Below are 19,922 nucleotides of genomic sequence, written 5' to 3' on the forward strand. Positions count from 1 at the left end.
CAGTAAAATGATCAAAAACCAGTAAACAGATGGGAGGAATTTGTAAAGGCAGTAGTGTAGCCAGTGGATGAGTGAAGATGTTCTGTATGGATGTTGTTCTGTTCAAACAAACAAGACCCAAAAAAGAATAACACACAGTTGTGCAGCGAGGAGATCTACCTGAGCACTGGCTGCTGCTCTGGCTTCATATTCCTGAGTCTTACCTGGCCCAGGTGTGTCCCATGATGCTGACTGACCTCCAAGTAGGTCAGCAGCCCCGGAGACAGACAGCGAGCAACAGCAGAGTGAACCAAGCAGAGGAGGAGGAGTGTGACGGGCCCACCTGCTACCACACAGATGATTTAGAGGTCGGTAACCCTCCTGCACTCACCTCAGTTTTCTTTAGAGTTCACACTCAACTGTTCATTCATGCATTTGGTTTGTTGACCTTTTGACCTCATGCACGTTACATGCACTTTCCACAAACAGCAGCAAACAGACAAGTGATGACACAGCTTTTGTTTCATGATACTTGTTTTTATTGAGCATATCTGGCAGCACGTTAGTTTCTATTTGTAGCGTGCACATTGAGTCATCTTCTAAACAGTCACGCTTTAGTTTGTCTTAGTTAAGTTTTTAAGTAAGTTAAGTAATTTCTGATTCTTCAGTTATGCTGCTGTTGGCTGCTGCTGGAGGGACATCTTGGGTGCATCTCAGTTCTCTTAATTGTTGTTTTCTCGCTCCTGGATCAATCCGGAAGTACTTGTGGTCCGCCATCTTCCCGGTCGTCCCGAAGCTCTTATTTCTGCTCCGAGGATCAAGGAGCGAGGAGGAATCTCGGAGGAGCCATGAGTGTGGACACATGGGTGCATCCTTCCCGGAAATCTTTCATCCACAGCCTGTTTAGTTATGTTATAAATCTCACTAACAGCAGCCTCAGAGCATGTGTGGAACATATTTGATCATATAGACGACAGCGCTTACTTATTAAATATCACGTTATGCTTACAGAGCTGTCACCAAACACATCTGCCTCTCGTCACTTGTTCTGCGTGTTATCTGAGTGAAATAATGTGTTTCGTGGCTTGTAGGTTTCCCTTCACTGACAGCTCTGAAGTCTGTCTCACTGAAGAGGGAAAGAAGACACAGCGAGGTTGATAAAGGTCAGGTCAGAAAATGTCTAACCGTTCACCGGGAAGAGACATCCAGCCAAGAATGAACTTATTAATCCTCATGTGCATTAATAAAAGTGTTACATACTTATTTACCAGTGCTGGAGACTTTTTTCTAATAATGTAAATCTAAGTGAATGACTAAGACGCAAGGAAAAGATGCAAGTGAAGGGAAACGTGGATGCAATTTAAGAGAATAGAGATGCAGCCCTCGTCCGGCCTGAGCAAAAGATGCACCCACTGAAGCAGAGCTGTTCAATACAGGAAGTGATCGACTGGACTCTACCAAGCGCCTGCCACATCATGGGGGGATGGGGATTTGTCAAATGAGGAAATCTTTCTTTTGGCTTTCTCACCTTTCTTCTTTTTGTTACCATGACAGCGATTAGAGCAGAAGATTTTCATGTCATGACCTGCGACTACAGCACAGTACAACAGAAGTGTATCCATCAATTTATTGATCCAGACACTTAATCATCTGGTTATGAGCTGTTTCAGTCTGATGTCGTTTTGCTCTGTTGACTGCTGATACAATACAACAGATGACTGTTATCCTGAGGATGTGTCTCTAATGACTGATCACAGTGGTGCCACAAAGATACTCTCAAATGGTTCATGAAACTGAAAGTAACACAGATGTTAAAACTTGGACTAAATCTCATGTTTGTTCTCATTATTTGAAAGGTTTTTTTTTAACCCACTGAATGTTGATGTAATCAGTCACCTGTGGTCCATACCGTCACTCTCCTGGCTGCTGTAATCATACTGTATGTAATAATGCATCATGTAGACATGCTCAAGACCCCCCTTCTGATGTGCACAGAATCCTCAGCAGCCTTCACACCTCATCAACCCACTCAGGTCCTGCTGTAGCTCCTGGTTACAGAGTCAAATGGACTTGCGCTAATCGTCTTGTTAGCGCTGCCATCTAATAGCAGCTACATGCTGTATGGACAGACCACAGCTAACAGTGACACTAAGTGTGATCACAGGTACAAGCAGCCAGATGTTATTGTCAAGTTTTCTTTGGTGTTTGTGGTACAAAATGCTCCGGGTGTAACCTATTTGCTCACACACTCAGATGCACAGTGAACCCATAAATGTATTGTGACATGTGGCTCAGCCCTCGGTCCTTTGGCGCAGATTCAGACATGTTGCAAACTCAGTTGTGGTTGCAGCACCGTTTTTGGAGGAAGACAAAAGACAATTGACAGAAAGAACAGAGACGAATATAGAGACAGATATCTGCTTTAACAAATGTGAATGAGACCATTTACTGAATAAGTCTGTTTGTGTTGTGTTTAAGCCAAAGAACAAGCAGTGATATTCTATCAAAGAGGCTTCAGAGTGAGAGGAAGCAAAATAGCAATCACACAGAAATTAAAATAAATACAGGACAACACCTGCGAAAGGTTTGTGAACTAAACAGATAATGGGCAAACATATTATAGCTGCTTGTCAGTTATAGTGGTGACAGCACTCAACATCAGAAAGAGTGAACAAAGAGATACAGAAAAAATCAAGTGAACACCAGAAGTTAAAGGCAGAGACAGACAAGATGCAGCGATATCTAGTTTTTGGTACAATGGGCTTCTGGTAGGGAAGAGAGGAAGGAGAGAGAATGAAAGACGGTGACAGGTGTGTAATGTGACATGAAACCACATCAGCATCTGCCTCTACCTGTTCTCTGCAGAGAGCTCTTCCTATCATTCAAATCCTTCTTCACCCACTCAAAGCAAATCTAATAAAGCTTTGTTACTGTCTCCCTTCACTGTGCTGTTGAAAGCTTGTCGTTTTGAATTGATTCATGTCAGCGCCTGCATGTGAAGTCCTCTCCGTTCTAACCACACTGATCATGACCTTTAACCTCTCCAGCCTCATCGTCCCATTCACAGCCGTCCATCCTCTGGACAATGTGGACACCTGAGACAGTCAGTTATTATCAGTTCAGATCAGGTCTTTACTACAGAGACACGCTGATCCACAGACTCCAGAACAGAGGATCTGTACCTGCTGCTGCTTTTGGCTTAATGGAAGTCCCTCACAGCCAATCATCATCTGGGATGGAAGAAAACAAAACTTGTGGTCGTGGAGCTCTAAAGGCTGGAGAAGCAGGATGAATCCAGGTGGAGAACATGACAATTACTCCCACTCAGGTTCTGCTCACTGGCCGACAGTTCACACTGTGATTGTACTGGGCAAGTTCCAGGTGTGAATGTGGTGAACTGCAACAGTTTGAGTGTGAACAGCGCCCTCCTGAGGAGTTCCTGGAAATATAAAGGGGAAAAACACTCAGTTTAATCTATTGTGGTGGAGACACATTGTCAGCACTGTGTCAGTGCTCAGCAATATGTGTTGACAGTCTGAGTAACCAACTTCAACAAGTAGCTGTTATTATAATTATAGTATTATTTATTTGTGCGACAGCCGGAAGTTTACATCAAGCAGCACAAAACAGCAAAGCAATTATTAAAAAGTTACGTTTTGTGACGCTGTTCAAACTTTTGTTTACATCAAACGTTTCAACACAGAGTAAATTTAGTCAGATCAAATCCTCACGCTTCATCGAGAGTTAAAATGTTCAAAGACAGATGTGAATGCATCTGTACTTCACATGTTTTTATCATCACAACTAAGTGAAATATCAGTTTCATCAGTCATATTGCTGCAGGCCTCTATTCTTTTTTCATATTTGGGATATTTTATCATGAACTGAACGTCTCTGGACCTCAACTAGGTCTCACGTCACGATTTGTCAGATTGATGACTCGCAAATTCAGCAATAAATTTACACAATATTCAGACATCAGCTACACATTAAAACCACGTAACTAAAAATGAGCAGAGGCAGGTTTGGAAAGGATTAATAATATTAATAATATCAATAAACTTTCTTGATGTTGCACTTTCCTTAACAATGTTACAATGTGCTTCATGAAAAGATAAAAACAACAATATCAATTCATTAAAAATTCACACAGAGATAAAAGCCTTTTTAAAAAGAATGTTTTCAGAGGAGATTTAAAAGCACTGATAGATTTAACCAGCCTGATCTCAGCAGGTGAGTCACTTCAGAGTTTGGGGACCCGGACTGCAAAAGCCCGATCGCCCTCAGTCACCAGACGAGCTCTGAGATCCACCAGGAAGCCCCCATCAGCTGATCAAATACGGCACCCAGGCTCATAAGGGGTGAGCAGATCTTTGGTATCGTTAGGGGCCTGGTCATGTAAAGCCTTTAAGGTGAACAATAAACATTTTAAAATCAATGTGGAAATTAAAGAGGAAGCCACTGCAGGGAGGCCACAACTGGATTATGTGATCCTGTTTTCTTGAACCGGTCACAATCCAAGCAGCAGCATTTTGTACCATTTGAAGGCCACAGAGGGAAGCTTGAGGAATACCTGTGCAGAGGGCATCACAAACATCCAGACAGGGAAGAATGAAGGCATGGAAAACCCTGTGCAACTCCTCAAAGCATAACAAGGATCTCATTTACGAAATGAAGTTAAAAGAAACATGACTGAACAACTTTCTTAACTTGATCATTAAAACATCGGCCAGAATCAGATCAAATAACCACATTTCTTGCACTTGGCTTTTAGAACTACTTCCTAAATACAGTACTATTAAAGGACAGTTTTGTTCATATTACAGTAAAACGTCATATAGGCCTATATGAGTTACCTACGTCAGGAAGATGTTCAGCTGGATGTTGCTGTTAAACTCTGGTTTGTGGACATGATCTGGGAAAACAACCTGTATCTGTTCTATAAACTCTACAGCGGTGGAAGAAGCACTCAGATCTTCTACTTATGTAAAAGTACCTGTAGTGACTTTACCTGTAGTCACTGAGGTGGCAGTTAGGTGGCTTGAGTCTGACGCGTGCGGCTTTAAATTAAACACAGTGTCTCTGCTCGTTTTTATGATGATCCATTTATTGTCATCAGTTGCCGGTAAGATATCGTTCCGTTCATACATACTTTGATATAACCAATACGACCGGAAAACCCATTCACCTGCTTGACACGGCGTTTTAGCACGGTCAAAAACTGTTCTGCTTCCCTCTCCAAACTACACACCTGACTTCATTCATTAATTAACAGGTATATATGCTGTCCACTCCCTATGGAGGAAAACCCACACAGTCATACTGATTCTCACAATAATCAAAACAAAGAAATCATATTTTGGCTCCAACAGTACCAATACAACAGTGTAGGAAAGTACAAAGTTAAAGTCCTGCATTCCAAATTGTACATGAGTAGAAGTACTGGCTAACTAATGCTAACAGCTAAATATACTTCAAGGACCAGAAGATATGCAGAATGACCCTTTATCATATATATGATATAACTGTATTAATATTCATAAATTCATGTGTAAGCATCACTTTAATGTTGCAGCTGGCAAAGTTGAACTAACTGAACTGAACTGAAGAAATAATGGTTGATGCATCATATGCACTGATTATATATGTGAATACAGCACAGAGTATTTCTGCCAAATTTCTTTTTCAATTAGAATAAAAATATGTCACCAGATGTAAAAGTTAAACAACTTGCTTCTAAAAATGATTCGTGCAGATGAATTTATCTTTTTTATATTTATGTCCTTTGATTATCATTTTACCGATGCATTTCTACTTTAGTCGTGCCACAAGGTTGCTCTTCTGATCTTGTCCTTCCTGTTCTTTTTAATTTGACATCTTTACATCTGAACACCTGGAGCCACTTCGTTTAGTCTCTGTGGATAGCTCAGAATCAGGTTTATTCATATTACTGTGCAGTCACAGAGGAGGAGGTATACATAACACACCTGCTAACATATGTCAGAGCAGCATTTACAAACTGTATGTTATATTGGATGTTCCTGACCTGTAAACCAGGTACAATATCATGTAACATTCAGTCATACAAAAAAAACTGAAGGAAAAGGTGTCACGTTCCTTCATGTATTTATTCAAAATGATGTTATCATTAATTGATAAAACCTGAACCCACATTTACCTGCCGACTGTATATACAAGTAAGAATCTTTCACATTAAACACTGCAAAAGACAGAAATCATGAATCTACTTTGTTTGACTTCAGGAAAACACTAAAGATTTGGTTTCAACAGATTCTAGGCATATTTAAACTGATTTGCAAAAGTGGAAAATAAATCTTAAACTCATGTATGTTTGGACGTGTGAATCTGTTTCTGTAAAAACGTGAATCTGGATGCATGTGTGAGAATCTGGATGTAAACCTGCATTTGTATTATGAACTTTAGCAGGTTAAAATCATCCAACCACCAACTCAAAATTATTCCAACAGTGAAGCGTAGCTACAGTGGATCAGTATTACAGCCAAACCACAGCATTGATCATGTGATGGCAAACACAATGGTGACTTTGTGTTCTTACACTTGTTGCTTCGACTCTCACAAAAGAAAAAGAGAAAGTCGCCTTGAATGTGTTGAACTGTCATGTAACAGAAGGACATATTTCTGTTCACATACTTAAAGTCATGATTTCTGTCAACATCAGGATCGTCCCTCCTTGTATTTGGATGAACTGATCATCATTAACAGAGTCGTTATGAAGAAGACTGTGTTCATTATGTGAGCATGGTGTGTAGTTTTAATGAGGCAAAGATCCACTGTGGATTGAAACACTGTCATTTGGGGTTCAATAGAGATTTGAATACAGTTCATGGTGCGGAGGCTCTGTGTGAGCCATCTTTGAGCTGCATGTGTCCAATCATCACTCGTCTGCTAATTTCCAGCCTGTGTCTGCAGAGAAGCAGCATTTAGCAGTCGACTCTGACTCTAAGTATACTTATCTGCTGTTACAACTTGGATTGTTGTGAAGTTTTGACAAATAAAAGCATCGATTAGTGCAGCTTTAAAGCCTCGTTGCACTGTACCTGTTTGACTACATAGATGTAAATGATATTCAGTCTATTATGATGGTGCGGTGACCCTTTTGTTGTTTTGGATTACATTACATTACATGAAGCTCGGCTCATATCATCATGACACAGTCTTACACTGCTCACCGCTGGCTGCTTTAGACTGTGGTGAGCTGTGAACCAACACTTGTTTAAATGCTGCAAACTGGAACAAGAAGAGTCTCAATTCAAAGACTGGAATCAAAGGACTTCGAAAGTCAGGAGGAAGTCCTGCTGTGTTGGTCTCTTACTCTTATAAGACAAGATAAGATCAACTTTATTAATCCCCAGCTGGGTGAAATTGGCGTTACAGGCAGCATCAATAAAAAAAAGCAACAGCAAAGGCATTGAAAAATACAGATTACAAAATACGAAATAAGAAAGTGACTATACACAGTATATGAACATTTTATACAAAAACTATAGAAATTACAATGCCAATGGAAAGCTCAAGTCTTCTCAGCAGATGGAGACGGCCCTTTCTGTACTGACCTTCCTGCATTAGTGGTCCAGTCCAGTTTGTCACTGACAGTCTACTCCAGCTCCCTCTAGCTTCCCCCTCAGCAGCGATGGTTGGGTAGTGTTGAAAGCACTGGAGAAGTCAAAAAACATGACCCTCACTGTGCTCCCAGTGCTCTTCTTCTTTTTTTAAACCATGAAAGCCAGAAGAAGCTTTTCAGCATCTGTTCCCTGTGTGCAACTATCAACTGAACAAATATGGCACCAATAGTTGTGGGTGATATGGAGAAAATCTTACCACAGTTTGTCATTTTATATCATGATTTCAATGCATGTGGTCACAGGGTAAAATTTCCTGATGCTCAAATGAAAAACTGCATTTCTAGATAAAATAATCAGGCTAGAATGTTTTTTTTAATCTAAAGAATTAAATACCTGACAAATTAAGAAATGTCATCTCATCCTGGAAATCAAACATTAATTTGTCATGCAAATAAGATCCTGTCGTCTGATTATTAAGTATTTAAAACTAACAAAATTCTAATCTGTCAGCATTTTCTGCTTTCTCTGCATTTCTACAGACCAACAGGAAGATGCCGATAATCAGAAAATGGAGCACAAAAACTATTTTTTTAAGTTAACATCAGTTGATTCAAACAGGGTAAAAATGTCTTTGTCAGTGTCATTTTTTTGTATTTTTATATAATTGTGATGAAAACGTTACAACTTTCCATTTCGATGAGAGTCGTCCGTATCCAGCAACTCACGTGTCCTTAATTTCAATCAAGATCACAAAGTTTCCAACAAAAAGACAGAAAAAATGTATATGTTCATATGATTGTAGCTACAGTCACATATGTGGAAGCAAATATCTAGAAATTTGAAGCATTGCGAACTTTATTCATGAGTAACAGTACAAAAGGAAAGAAACATCAGGGCAACTTTATTTGACATTCAGCTGCTGAACTCAACACAAGAAGTGAGTCTCAGCATCGTTCTTCAATTTATTTTCATCTTTAAAACAAAAATGTTCCGCCTCCCTAAAAACTAGCAGGAAATATTTAGAGGAAGATTTCTATCAGCGTGCAGAGAAGCTTAAAACTTTCACAAGAATTTAAAAAACCAAAAATATAACAATGTTCCACAACAGATCAAAAGATGGATATTATGAAACAAAAAACAACAAGATACTCCTGGTTTGCTAAGAAAAGCCTCAAAAATATACATTTTTTTTAGCTTCAACCAGCTTGGAAAAACAACAAAATCTTTAAAAGTTTTCAGTTTCAAATAAATATACAAACTATTTACACAACTGGAAATCACATTATGATTTTTTTTGATGATGTATGTGTAAAACAACCAAAGAGCTAAAGAATGGCTTTCTCGCTATAAACAGAGCAGAAAACTCTCTACTGTCAAATATGTGCTATCTTAAGGTAAATGTCATCAAATCACCAGATTGTATGAAAATGAAAATGGGAATGCATGAATGTGTGTGTGTCTGAGAGAGAGAGATTTACATAAACACAAACCACCAACACCTTGAGTATGAAACACTAACTCTGATTTGTTTTAGATGAATAAATCTTGATGATGGATGTATGAAGAGTGCTGTGATGCTTTCATTTTCTTGAATATTGTGTTTTACTTCTCTCCAGGTAAGAAAAATGAGGCTGATCCTGGTTTGATTCACTAACATTGAATCAAACATTTTATCAGAAGAAAATTCCACTTTGTCATTTGAAACAAAACCATCAAAATCATTTCATGTCACCATTTACGTTTGATCATATGTGTAAAATATCTGTCAGCTACTTTTTTTGTTTGCTTTGTATTCTGATCAATAAGCATCAACGACGAGATTCCCAACCCTGATTCTATCACTGTATGACATGAGGATGAATAACCAATGAAATCCCAGTTTATGGAGGAGAACGTGGCGGCAGCGCTCCTTGTTGCAAAATTTATCCAGAAACCTGAAGAGACAAAAAGAAAAACATCAAATACATCAAATACAAACAACATCATTCACCACAAATGTTGTTCAATTCCACAAAGACACATTTTTGTTCAATCATTGAGACTTAAAATATCAATGATTGATTGAAGTGTTGACATTGTGGAAGCCAAGTATTTACCTGCTACACCACTATGTTCAACACCAGTTGAAGAAATTGGCGTCCCTGTTTGTCTAAAGGTTCATATTTGACTTTTTAATGTTACACTTTATCTGACCTGCTGATGTGAAGGTTTCTGAAAGCACCTTTCTCTTAATAATCTCATTGAACTTCATATAAAACAGCTGAAAGTCAAATATTTCCTTTATAAAGAGTCACAGAAGTCTCACAGCGAATAAAGAAACAATCACAGAAAGTTCTTTAACACAAACTTTAAGGCAGCTTGTTTAACAACAGCTGTGAAATTCATCTCCCACATGAAGCGACTCACTGTGTTCAGGGTGCTGCTGCTGTGTTTGTCTTTCAGGCTTGTGGATTCAGTTCCTCCATGACCTCAGGGTTGTTTATAGCTGTAAGGTCAGAGAGACGTCTTTAGCCCACATCCTGCTGTGAACTCACACTGTGTTTAACAAACAGCCAACACTGCCACAAAAGTTCCTCAGCACAGAATCCAGAAAGCCCATTTCATCTACAGAGAGTGAGTCAGGTCAGAGGAAACGGAATAAAAAGAGGTTTCACTTACGAGATGGAGGGCGTTTGGCTGAAATAAAAAGAAATGACAAATTATTCATCTTCTTACAGCTGAAAACTTTGTCAGCTTCTTTCCAACTGATCAATAAATCCCGTCCAGCTTCTGTTCAGATCTTGTGTTATTTCTGTCCCCGTCACCTCTCCTTCCATCATCATGCTGTCGTCATATTATCACCACACTGTGGCTCTGAGCCTCGCAGCTCTTCCTGCTGTTTGAAGCTCATTTTCATGCTCGGACAATTTAAATTTGTCTCACTTTTGCAATCTGGATAAAAGCATCAAAGTCGAAAATCAAAATACTGACAAACAGCTTGTCTCTGTGTGAGTCTCTCACCATTCTTCTTTTTGTAAATCATGAATCCAACGGCAGCGATGAGGGCGAGAGCGAGAACAACCACTGCAACAATGATGTAAATGTAAACAGGACTCTCTGTAGAGCAGAAAACAACAAACCGTCACAACCTGAACACATGAAGCAGGTTAGAAGACAAGAACATCCATTTACCAAAAGGACCACAATCCTGTAGACACACACTATATGTTTGTTTGTGCTGCTGCTGTTGTTCATGTCAGCTTTTATCTCGACTCGTCTGCACATAATTACTGTGTCTATGCCTGTTTATCCTCGTCTGCCTGTTTCAGCTGTGTGTCTGTGTTGCTTTCTGTCTTATATGTCGTTTATTGTCACAATGAGAGCTTCTGACAGTCTTATTCAAAGTCCTTTTTCACCGTCAGCAGACGTGGACAATAAACTTCATTCTGCCTGATTTACTGATGATACACACATTCATCCAGTCATTAAATAATCTGCTTATCTTCTAAAACTGACCAGCAGTAAAGTCAATACAGTGTCTCAAATCTCTGAACATTAAAATGGTTAAACATGGTCTGAAAAATCAGTAAAAAACTGTAAGAAACTAATTTTAACAGTGATTTAAAAAATTAAATAAATGATGAAAGTGATAAAAAACTCACCTTATTTCAAAATACATAATTAAATGTATGTTTGTATGTTTCACTATTGGAAATTTTGCATTAATTAAAGCCAAGTAAAAATAAAAAATGATGGTGGACGTTGATGATTCCTTTAAAGCTTTTTAAAACTTTGACTTTAAATTAAGAAAAGTAACTTTTCATTCTTTCAGGGATTTGTTGACACTGTTGTCAGCGTGCAGTGATTTAAAATTAATCAAAGCTTCAAAATTATATATAAAAACTAGATGAAAACATTATAAAGGAACAAAACTTCTCATCCAACAAACATAAAAATACACAAAGTGCAGGACGGTGACAGTAAAATAAACGTGTGTTTCCCACGTTCATCACTTCTGATCTCAGTCTTACCCCAGTTGGTCCTGATCGCTGCTTTGTCCAGTCTGGTGACGACGTCCTTCACACCAGAGAGCTGAAACACACATTCGTACTTCCCCCAGTCTTCAGACGCTGAAGGTTTCAGGTCAGCGCTCATCTGGAAGGTTCCATCGTGGTTGGGGAGGATCTCTCCGAGGTCCACGCCCTCGTGAAGCTCCTCTCCATCTTTCCTCCAGACGAGTGAGGCTCTGTTAGGGTAGAAACCTGAAGCGTGGCAGCTGACTGGAGAGGAGGGAGTCTTCTGGAGGAGAGACACTGAGGGGAGCTCTGCAGAGTAAAGAGAAAGACACTTTCCAGCTTCTTCATTATGATTTACTCCATATTAATATCATCATTCTGTCTGATGCCATCTATTTTACATGCTTTAGCAGCATTCACTATATATATGTATGCAATGAAAGTAAACATGACTGAAGTGGAACTGAGAAAAGAAGGAGGGACAGAGGAGAAAGAAGACAGATGAAGACAGGTGAGGAGGGTGAGACAGATTAGAAAGGGAGGAGGAGGACAGCGAGTGTGAGACAGACAGAGGAAGACACAGAGAAAAAGACAGAAAATGGAGGGAGGGAGAAATGAACTGAGACAAAGTGAGTCTCTGTATGTTGCTTCATATTTACTGTAACGTGACTGTTGGTTAGAAACACAAGAGACATATGAAGGTTGTTGTGTCCATTAAATGACATCAGGTCATGTGATTCTACCTGTTCTCAGCAGAGAGCTGCTCCCATAGTTCAAATACTTCTTCAGCCACTCAGGACAAATCTGGGTCAGGTAGTCTTTGTTATTTGTTATCTGAACTTTGTCATTATCCCACTTCTGTTTGGTGATGACAGCTTGTGGTTTTGCAGCGATGAATGTCTCTGTCTTCAGGTCAAATGAGATGAAGTCTTCTCCATCATAACCCCACTGAGTGTAACCATTAACCACTCCAGTCTCATTGTCCCACTCACAGCCGTACATCCTCTGGACAATGTGGACACCTGAGAGAGAGACAGACAGAGACTACAGTAAACCAGACTGAGATCACAGTCCAGTCATCCATCATCAGTTGAGATCACATCTTCACCACAGACACACACTGATCCACAGACACCAAAACACAGGATCTACACCTCCCGCTGTCATTGGCTCGATGGAAGACGCTCACAGCCAATCGCCATGTGGACGGTGTGGACGTCTCAGAGAGAGACAGAGAGGCTGCTGGGAAACAGAGTGAGATCCTAACACAGTTCATATCCTCTTTGTGTTTTGACCACACTGACTCCACTGACACCAACAGCTGATCTCCACTGTTGAAGGTGGTGTGGCTTCATGTGAGCTGCAGGGACACACACACTGAGGCGGAGTCCTGACGAGCAGGCACAGATTAAACCTGATCCCGGACTGAACGTTACACCAACTGAGACCCCGCAGCCGGCGGATCGGTCCGACAAAATCCTCTTCCTGTCAGAAACTACAGACGAGACTGTCCTGAAGCGGCTCTGGAAGCTTCCGCTGAAGGAGAGTTTCAGTCCAGGATCAGTCTCCAGACTCCACCTGCTCAGCCAGGACAGTGTGTCCTGTTCAACAGTGTTACTACAACTGGTCACAATAAAACAGAGACCATCAAGACCATTATGGAGACTGGGAGGCAGTCTGTGTGTCCTGATTGGTCCATCCATCAGTCAATCATTCAATACAACCAACAGCTGTTTCCACCTGCAGATGTTGTCTTGATGCTGCTGATGGGATGAACCAACACACTGTGGTCAGTCCACCAGAGTTCATCTAATCTAATCTGTGGTTCTACTATATATACTGTATATTATGGGATGGACACACTGTGGTCAGTCCAGCAGAGTTCATCTAATCTAATCTGTGGTTCTACTATATATACTGTATATTATGGGATGGACACACTGTGGTCAGTCCAGCAGAGTTCATCTAATCTAATCTGTGGTTCTACTATATATACTGTATATTATGGGATGGACACACTGTGGTCAGTCCAGCAGAGTTCATCTAATCTAATCTGTGGTTCTACTATATATACTGTATATTATGGGATGGACACACTGTGGTCAGTCCAGCACAGTTAATCTAATCTAATCTGGAGATCTACTTCATATTCAGTTTCCATATTATTGATTCTTTTCATGATCAATTATTTTTCATGATTCCATTAAACATTTACTTTTTTTAAAAAGTCAGAAAATTGTGAAAAATGTCCATCACAAGGTCCCAGAGCCAAAGGTGAAGTCTTCAAATGTCTTCTTCTATATTATGGGATGGACAGACTGATCAGCAGAGTCGAGTTAATCTCATCTCATCTGTATTCATCGACATATTTTGGCCTCAAACTAAGTTTTCTAGGCATTATTGTTTATGTAATGACTATTTTTTCAGCAAACAATAAATCGTTGATGCTGTAAAATGTGAAGAAATAGAGAAAACGTCCGTCACAAGTTTCCAGAGGAGAAGCTGAAATCTTCTAGTTGCTTCTTTTGTCCGACCAAAGCTGAACAGTGTTTCATTCATAACGACACAAAACAGAGAAAAGCAGCAAAGTCTCATATTTGAGAAGCTTCAACTAGAAAATGTTTCATAAAAAGACTTTAAAGATTATTTGATTATCAAGATTTTTGTCAATTAATTTCTGTTGATCAATTAATCGACTGACTAATCGCTTCAGCACTATACATATTTATTATGGAACAGACACACTGTGGTCGAGTTACTGTCATCTAATCTGTACCTTGACTATATATGATGTATATTATGGGATGGACACACTGTGGTCAGGACAGGAGAGTCGTGCTGTTGAACTTGTTAAACCTTTGATGTGAATGAGACATTTACATGTCGTCCTGTCTCACAGGTTTATTAAAACATACTGCTGCTCCTCTCATATGAGGACCCAGCAGAAGCAGCCTGCGTCCCATTTACAGTCCTGCGCCGCACGTTAAGAAACCAGGCGCTAATGCTCCTCCATCAGCTGTGTGTTGGAAAACTGTTGTGATAAACAGGTTCCTACAGTGGAGTTATTATGGAGCAGCTCACTGTGGGCGGTCCAGTAGACGTGCTGTGATCTAATCTAGTGGAGATAAAGTGTTAATCATCTCTGCTGGTTATTATGGGATGGACAGAAACACTGGATCAGTGTAGGACGGCAGCATCCAGGACTCTCAGTCTCAGGGATGTTTCTGTTGAGTCTGACTGTGTGTTTCAGCCAAGAAAAGCCTCACACACAGTCTGTGTGTGTGTGTGTGTGTGTGTGTGGTAACATCTGTTTGCTAAAATACAGGATTAAAATATAAACAACATTTAATCAGCAGAAAGTGAAACTTAAACAAACCTCCAGTTTGGTTGAAGCGCTGCTTTGCAATTTCAATGTTGGCTTTGAACCACTGCTGGTGACCCATTCGCTTCTGAGTCTCCCTCTCCAAGTACTCCGGATATTCTACCAAGACTCTGCTCATCCAGTCCTGTTTGGGTACGTTTCTCCTGGTGTTGCTGTCATATCGATCTATCTGAACGTCATCAACCATCCCAACTGACACAAACTCTGGGAAGTTTGGGACTCCAGAAGAACCAGTGTAGAAATACTTCAGAGAGTGAGCCACTGTAAGAAAAACGTAATGTCATGATTTCACTTTTCAGAATCACAGTTTTATTAATCACTGAAAAATGTTATTTTCCTGCACACAGATTCAAAAAGAACTACAGCACATTCAAGACGGCCTCATCATCTCTGTTGTGTAGTCAACAAACACAAAAACACATTTAGAAACAAAGATTTTGCTGCAGAAACTCTTTCATATTTCTGATGATTTCCTCTTGAAAACATGCTTTTATTCTGAAATTAAACATGAAAGGAGTCACACGTTTAGTTCCTGCAGTTGTGTCGCTGACTCTCACTGACAGACAGCAGCTGGTAAAAACAGGCGTCACTGTTTGTTTTCCTCCTGCTGGATATCTCAGTGTGAAGTGAAACTCCAGTTTAGTCTCCAGTTAGTGGAGTCATTTATTCTTCAGGATGCTTCATTAGTGGCTCATTATTGTTTGAAATGTTACATCACAAACCTCTGAGCTAAATATATTCACTGCATGTGACTCTAATTTATTTTCTATATTCAACACGTTCAAACTTCCTCTGTTTGATTATATTACGTCTCTAGTTTAGACTATAAATTGTGACCAATGACAACTTCTGTTTCTTCTTCATGAGGTTTTGATTCACAGATTTGAACTCTGTGAGTTTCTTCAACATAAATCCTGCAGCTCTTCTTCTTCTACACTTTGGAAGTGGGTTGTTTTGCTCTTTTCTCCTGCTCTTGTCATTTCTCATCATTAAGTCATGTAATTCATTTCATTTTATTGATGATGTTGTTGTCAGATGTTTGTGGATTTCAGATGTTGAACATGAAGGTTTTACTTTAAAATAAACCAACAAGAAAATAAATATCTGACCCTTGTGTCCCTCACTTTCAGATATCTTCATTCATATAAACTGAATAATTATTTATCAGTTTTACCTCCAATTTCTTTGATGATCAACATTTAAATCAAATCTTCTGTATTTCATGACAATCCCATAATGTTAATGGACTCAGCTCTATATTTCAGAAAGATCTCTTCAGTAATATTTGTCACTTTATCTCTCATGTAGTCGTTCTGTACACTTTCTATCAGGATCAGTTACATACTGGATTAAAAGCAGCTTTTTTATTCACTTTAATATCAGTTGTTAAACTCCAACGTTCCCTCCACCATCGACTCATGTTTCTTCACTTTCAGTCCAAATTCTAAAAGTTTATTCTACATTTTTTTCTACTTTCAACACAGTTGACTTTCTGCAGGCGTCTGAGTTTTGACCATTAAACTATTGATCATGTCAGAAACCTTCACTGTTCTCTGCTCTCTGAATGGGTGCAGATCATATTTCTCTGTTCTGTGCTGATACTGAGATCAATATTTGGGAGTTCAAAAATATGAGATATCAGCTGATAGTGTGTTTTTTTAATAGAAACAAATAAGAGAAGCAATTTCACTGGTGGAGTCAAATGGAGGAACTCTCTGGGGAATGGCTTCATGTGGTTTGAAATATGATTAAAATATATAGAGGTCAAACAACACGAAGATATGAACTTATTATTGATGTTCAGTGAGGCAGCTTTGATTATGAGCGTTTTTCTGTCTCAACATCATTGTGTTCATTCTACACAATTCAGATGAAACACAGACTGATCATATGTTAATTATGCCTAATGAGTGAAAAACTAACACAAATATTCAGATAATTCAGATAGAAGTAAGTCAGGATTAATAACGCTGAATGAACGACGACACTCTTCTTATATAAAACGCTCATGAACAACTTAAAATGGCAGAAATGGACAAGCAAAGAAAAACACATTTCTGCCACTCACAGAAATACACTACAGGATTTCAACAAAAACTGAGTGATCAACCAATGAGGTGAACAGACAAGATTTACGAACGTGACCTTTGACCTGATGAGAAATACTTTTTAAAACATTTCTATCATCTGCAGTGAAGTCCTGCAGCTCCACATCAAAGACTATCAAACGAAGCTTCACTTCATATATTCAGAATATAAAGACACGAAGCCTTTTTTCTTTTCCAATCAACTGACTTCAAAAAGTCTTCACTCACCTGCCGCCGCCCCATGTAGACCTGCTCCCAGGAGAACCAGAAAAAACAAAGTCCTCATTGTGGACTGTCGCATCTGAAGCTTTGACAGAATAACGACTGATGTTTCTTTATTCGGACAAACAGATGAACTCCTTCCAGCTCGAGGATCAACTGTGAAATGAGGGAAAACGCGGAGAGACGCTGACATCAACCTCCATCTGAGCCAATGAGAATTCAGACCGAGCATCGACGTCACTTATAACTCGGTAAAACTGAGCCACTGAGGTTATGAACGAAAGCGAAAGTCACATGATCTTGTTTCAGCCTGTGGAGGAGAATGGGGGGACATGACATGCGGGTCTTTATTTTGCTTTCTCAGCTCTGTTCGCACATGAAACGAGTCTGAAAGCTGCTGCTGCTCAGATCTTGTTCAATGTTTTGCAGGTTGATGGGATGTAATGTGCAGAAATGTATTAATTCTGTGGGAGGTCAGAGGTTACTGTCAGCTGCAGATCAGACACTGTGGAGTCTGTGTGGATGCAGCAGTGTCTTATTGTTCTTTTGTTCTGTATGGCTGCTCTGGGATTGAAAACAGTCCTGATCTAAATATCAACAACAAGCAACGAGTTAAAGTGTGTTTTCATTGATGTTATAGTGAGTAAATGTGGTGAGGAGCGCCCCCCAGTGGTTCAAACCTGCAGGTGACAGTTTCTCAGTGTGGACTGTTAAGATCTGTTATTTTCAGCACACCGAAGTCCATATCCAATAAGGTATTTTATTTATGTGTTAATACATTTCAGTACAGGCTGGGCTTGGTACAATTTCGGCCGACTACCAGGACGGATAATATAGTAAAACACAAGGTAGTTTCCCTGAAACAACATTTTACCTCAGTGTTTGACTGTGAAGTGAAAACAAGAGGCAGAGAAATAAAACCAAAGCAGAAAGTGAGTCAGAGAGCTTCTGAAACACAAACATGAGATCAGGTCAGCTCTGTCCTTTCGGATAAAAGCCTGTGAACTGATGTGGAGCTGTGGACGCTGAAAACTGCTCCAACTAGAGAAATGTAACACCGCTGTTAATGTTTGATCGCCTGATACTGTTTCTAATTTTGCTCTGGCTTTGGCACCGTTTACACTCTGTGTCAACCCTCACTTGTTGGTTTTGAAGCACTTCATAAAAGCTCCCAAAATTTATGTTTATTGAATAAAACTTATATCTTTTGTTCTCACTTTTCAGATGAGATGTCAGCAGTGTGACAGCGCCCCCTGCAGACGAATTATGTGCCTGCATTTGAACTGCTGATGGTAAACCACTTGAGGATGTCACCTGACCTTCTGTTGCTGTCAGTTTGTCAATGCATCTTGATAATCCATGACTCAGGTCACATGTATTTATCAAATTAAGTGTCATGTAATAAAATCAGTTTAGAATAAAGTCAGTGTCACAGCCCAGCTCTTAGACAGGGACAGAAACAGGAGATGTAACCAATAAACAGAGTGTACTCAGAGTCTGATAGCAGTTTACTATCAATCCAGTTTATTTATAAAATTACTGGACTGAAGTTCATCTAACCTCATCACAATTCCAAATAAAATGCATTAAATCCGAACCTGAAAGGAAACTTATTTCTTAATACACTTGTTTATAAGTGCAGTTTTCTCAGTCCAAAAAAATAACGGTTGGTCTTCAATCAGGAGTCTCTTCAAATCCAAGGGTGTACTTTAAGAGTCTTTAACAGAAAAAAAAAAAAGAGCGCTGGCCAGCAAAGAAACAAAACAAAATTTTTATAGAGCTCTATAAAGTATGAAGGGGGGGTTGCCTGCAACTCTGAAAGAAGTCCAGGAGGTGGCGTGACAGAAGCCAGAAGTTCTTCTCCCCAATAGCCCCAGGGGAACAGGATCAGTCTCACCTAGTGAAAAAGTCTCATGTCATCATACGATATGAGGCAAGGGGGTGTAGAGCACAACTATATCCTGCCGCAGCAAGGACTGTATAAGCCCGCGATCCCACCAGTAACGTTGTCACAAACCAAACAGTGGCGGTCGTAAAACAGCCGTATTATGGTGTTGTTGTAAAAAAAAATTAAAGAGACATTCCCTATTCAACAAACAGTATAACAGCCTGAACTGGCTGAAATTAAGGCTGGGTTACAGAGACACACAGGTAAACTCAATGAAATCATTTATTTACAGTAAAATGATCAAAAACCAGTAAACAGATGGGAGGAATCTGTAAAGTCAGTAGTGTAGCCAGTGGATGAGTGAAGATGTGCTGTATGGATGTTGTTCTGTTGAAACAAAAAAGAACAACACACAGTTGTGCAGCGAGGAGATCTACCTGAGCACTGGCTGCTGCTCTGGCTTCATATTCCTGAGTCTTACCTGGCCCAGGTGTGTCCCATGATGCTGACTGACCTCCCAGTAGGTCAGCAGCCCCGGAGACAGACAGCGAGCAACAGCAGAGTGAACCAAGCAGAGGAGGAGGAGTGTGATGGGCGCACCTGCTGCCACACAGCTGATTTAGAGGTCGGTAACCCTCCTGCACTCACCTTAGTTTTCTTTAGAGTTCACACTCAACTATTCATTCATGCATTTGGTTTGTTGACCTTTTGACCTCATGCACGTTACATGCACTTTGCACAAACAGCAGCAACAGACAAGTGATG

The 19,922-nt window shown here is 39.8% G+C and overlaps 1 protein-coding gene across 2 annotated transcripts in view; it reads right to left on the bottom strand.

Annotated features, from left to right (window-relative positions):
* Nucleotides 1-8,414: 8,414 nt before the first annotated feature.
* The window catches only part of LOC121619467 (H-2 class I histocompatibility antigen, Q9 alpha chain-like), a 32,351-nt gene continuing 20,843 nt past the window's right edge, over nucleotides 8,415-19,922 (bottom strand). The window contains exons 1-8 of one of the 2 annotated variants that reach the window (XM_041955205.1): nucleotides 17,276-17,421; nucleotides 14,955-15,221; nucleotides 12,322-12,600; nucleotides 11,594-11,887; nucleotides 10,584-10,679; nucleotides 10,242-10,259; nucleotides 9,990-10,068; nucleotides 8,415-9,517 (exon numbers count right to left, since the gene is read on the bottom strand). In XM_041955205.1, the coding sequence (XP_041811139.1) occupies nucleotides 10,022-10,068; nucleotides 10,242-10,259; nucleotides 10,584-10,679; nucleotides 11,594-11,887; nucleotides 12,322-12,600; nucleotides 14,955-15,221; nucleotides 17,276-17,348 (1,074 nt within the window). In that variant the 5' untranslated portion in view covers nucleotides 17,349-17,421 and the 3' untranslated portion in view covers nucleotides 8,415-9,517; nucleotides 9,990-10,021. Of the gene's footprint in view, nucleotides 9,518-9,989; nucleotides 10,069-10,241; nucleotides 10,260-10,583; nucleotides 10,680-11,593; nucleotides 11,888-12,321; nucleotides 12,601-14,954; nucleotides 15,222-17,275; nucleotides 17,422-19,922 lie in introns of those variants that run through there. The other variant, XM_041955206.1, reaches the window with a different exon arrangement.

Source organism: Chelmon rostratus, chromosome 16 (assembly GCF_017976325.1).
Source record: "Chelmon rostratus isolate fCheRos1 chromosome 16, fCheRos1.pri, whole genome shotgun sequence".
NCBI lineage: Eukaryota > Metazoa > Chordata > Actinopteri > Chaetodontiformes > Chaetodontidae > Chelmon > Chelmon rostratus.